The following is a 2,771-nucleotide window of genomic DNA, read 5'->3' on the forward strand; positions in this document are numbered from 1 at the left end:
ATCAGCCGATCAGGTCGAAGACTGCCAGTGACAACCAGCCATATAGATCCAGCAATTTAGTCTTACCAATACCAATCTAATTCTTTCATAATGAGCGGTAAGCATTCTTAAAAGTTGTGGCGCTATAATTTGCACCATTTCTCTATGATAATTATTCTCGCCCATCCAGCTAGCCAAGCCCGCCATCACTAGTCTCGCCACGCCCCTTTGCTAGCGAAGGGGCGGGGCGAGACTACGCCATTGCATCACTGGCGGCATCAGTAGCATTAGACTTAGTACTATTAACCTGTAGGTCACAAAACTATATAATGATTTAAAACATAATTAGACATAATATAAACGAAGTACCGATGCAAGCTGCACAACCAGAATTACCTGTCATACTATCATATTCGAAGGGTCCAATTAACAGTTTAGTACACACCTAAGATATTTTCTTGCCTGAATTTGCAATGCTGCCAAAAATTCAAGCCCAATATCAGTAGGTATCATTTTCCAGTGACTCAAAGTCTTTGGAATACATTTTCAGATTCTGGCATTATTCATTACAATTATAACAGATGCATGCATGTAACGTGATAGTTGATACTTGAATAAAGCATAAAATATGAGCATAAAATGAGCATAATTGGATTCATTTCAAAGGATAATAGGATGAAATTTGGAGCAGTGCCTAAAAGCATAATAGGCAGAAATTGAAGTATAATTTGCCTAGCCCTATTGCTCTGGCCTGAACCAATATGAATATTTATCATAATTGTATCATGCCTGATTTTATTATAATTATTGTGACTGAGTGTCAGAATCCATGATTTAGACTGATATCACAACTGATTCAGACTAGAATTCATCTTAATTCAGGTTTCAACTTTTGGGTGTGTACACAGAAAATTTTAAGCTAGAGTTGTTGAAGATGTCGTAAATGTACTTAAGTTAACCAAAATTAATTTTTGTTTCTCATTTCTTTAGACCCTGAATCTTCGCTAGTTTCAAGTACGTCTATAAAAAGCCTTTTTAATTAATTTATTTGTATTTATGACCATAATATAGTTAACGAGAGTCTTTCATTCCAGTATGATAAGAAGTCATTGCTAGGAACAGGGGCTAGTAGCACTGTTTACAAGTTAGTATGGTAGCATGGTATTTTATGAGTTGTCTTTACATTCATAGAGGTACTTTTAAAGAGGAAGATGTTGCAGTGAAAAGAATGAAAGAGGAATTATCTGATGAATATAAAGAGCTCTTATTAAATATTAAACATGAAAATATTGTACTGGTACTTTGTATTGTGAGTTATTAATATTACTAATCATCTTGGTGAAGTACTATTATTAGGAAAGTTATCAGGGTTCTGATTATATTGTTCTGGAGCTTTGTTTGGCTTCATTCCATCAAGTTAGTTAACCTCATGATATCATTGGATGTGTTAATACATGTACCTATAGTATTTCAAGGAATTTAAAGAAGTAATGAATAAATTTAATGGATTGACTGTTGTCAAAAAAGACGTGAATCAAGATGCAGTGAGAGGATTGGAGTATTTACATGAACAAAACATTGGTATGTTATAATGTACATGTACATGTGTTACTATTAAGCAATACAGTAAGACACTATAGTGTTAAGTATTCACACTTTCAGTCCATAGAGATATCAAGCCAGGAAATATTCTTTTGGTACAAAAGAGCCCTTTATCTGAAGTTAAAGCAGTTCTGGCTGATTTCGATTTATCTGCAAAATTAGATGATGATCGGTCTTCAAAAACTACATTGAACAAGAGAGGAACTCTATCATGGATGGCTCCTGAACTGTTAGTGGAAGATGGATTAGAGCTTGTAAGTATAATGAATGACATGTAACCTGCAATCACCTCAGCAGTTATAAATGTCACAATTAATTTATTGCATAACAAATTGTCATTTATTTATAGCAATTCAGTCTACAGTCAGATATTTTTTCAATGGGGTGTGTCATATATTTTGCTGAAACTGATGGAAACCATCCTTTTGATACTGGAGATAGTCGTGGTGCCGCTATTCATCTTAATGTCAAAAATTACAATCCATGTGATTTTCATCTACTGAATGGCAAGCCAAAAGCTACTGCTTTAATTTTAAAAATGATAAAGCGTGACAGAGCTTCAAGGTGCATAAGGCTTTTTTAAATTTTACTATTTTTATCATTAATAATAGACCAAGTGCTAGTGAAGTATTAGATGATCCTTATTTCAAGGAAGATGATTCACAAGACACTATACAAGTACTACCACAGCTGACCGATGGAGAGGAAGCACCTCAGGTTGATACACCACAAGATACCAGTGAGGTACAAGATGGGGCCAGTATTCTACTACCAGAGGAGAGTGTATCAGAACATGCAAGTCATGCCAGAATTCACAGTATTCTACTACCAGAGGAGAGTGTATCAGCACATGCAAGTCATGCCAGTATTCCATCACCAGGGCAAAGTGTATCAGCAGATGGAGAAGATTATACCAGTATTCCATCACCAGAGCAGAGTTTATCAGCAGATGGAGAAGATTATATCAGTATTCCACCAGAGCAAAGTGTGACAGATACATCATATAGTATGTACTAACACAGCATTTACTCTCAAGTTGAAGTTATTATTTTTAGGTAAACAGTTGTATGCTGTTATGTTGAATATGTCTCATTCTCTTCCTCGATACATAGTCGATCATTACATCAGATTACTTGCAAATCTTTAATGTGAAATGTGATGTGAAACCTGATTGGTTGTTATCAAAAAGG

The 2,771-nt window shown here is 35.0% G+C and overlaps 1 protein-coding gene and 1 long non-coding RNA gene across 2 annotated transcripts; both read left to right on the forward strand.

Moving 5' to 3' along the window:
- Window positions 1-9: 9 nt before the first annotated feature.
- Window positions 10-1,283, forward strand: LOC109591192 (uncharacterized). Its single transcript, XR_002189703.1, has 4 exons — window positions 10-97; window positions 970-993; window positions 1,051-1,123; window positions 1,171-1,283. It is a non-coding gene; the product is annotated as an uncharacterized LOC109591192 (long non-coding RNA).
- Window positions 1,284-1,367: 84 nt separating this feature from the next.
- Window positions 1,368-2,734, forward strand: LOC105315698 (serine/threonine-protein kinase/endoribonuclease IRE1-like). The gene is made up of 6 exons (XM_011410427.2): window positions 1,368-1,395; window positions 1,446-1,560; window positions 1,642-1,835; window positions 1,931-2,145; window positions 2,193-2,587; window positions 2,637-2,734. The coding sequence occupies exons 2-6, from the start codon at window positions 1,470-1,472 to the stop codon at window positions 2,726-2,728; spliced, it is 987 nt and encodes a 328-aa protein (XP_011408729.1). The 5' UTR covers window positions 1,368-1,395; window positions 1,446-1,469; the 3' UTR covers window positions 2,729-2,734.
- The last annotated feature ends 37 nt before the right edge of the window (window positions 2,735-2,771 follow it).

The sequence above is a fragment of the Amphimedon queenslandica genome, unplaced genomic scaffold (assembly GCF_000090795.2).
Source record: "Amphimedon queenslandica unplaced genomic scaffold, v1.1 AMPQUscaffold_8743_Cont19317, whole genome shotgun sequence".
Classification (NCBI taxonomy): Eukaryota; Metazoa; Porifera; class Demospongiae; order Haplosclerida; family Niphatidae; genus Amphimedon; species Amphimedon queenslandica.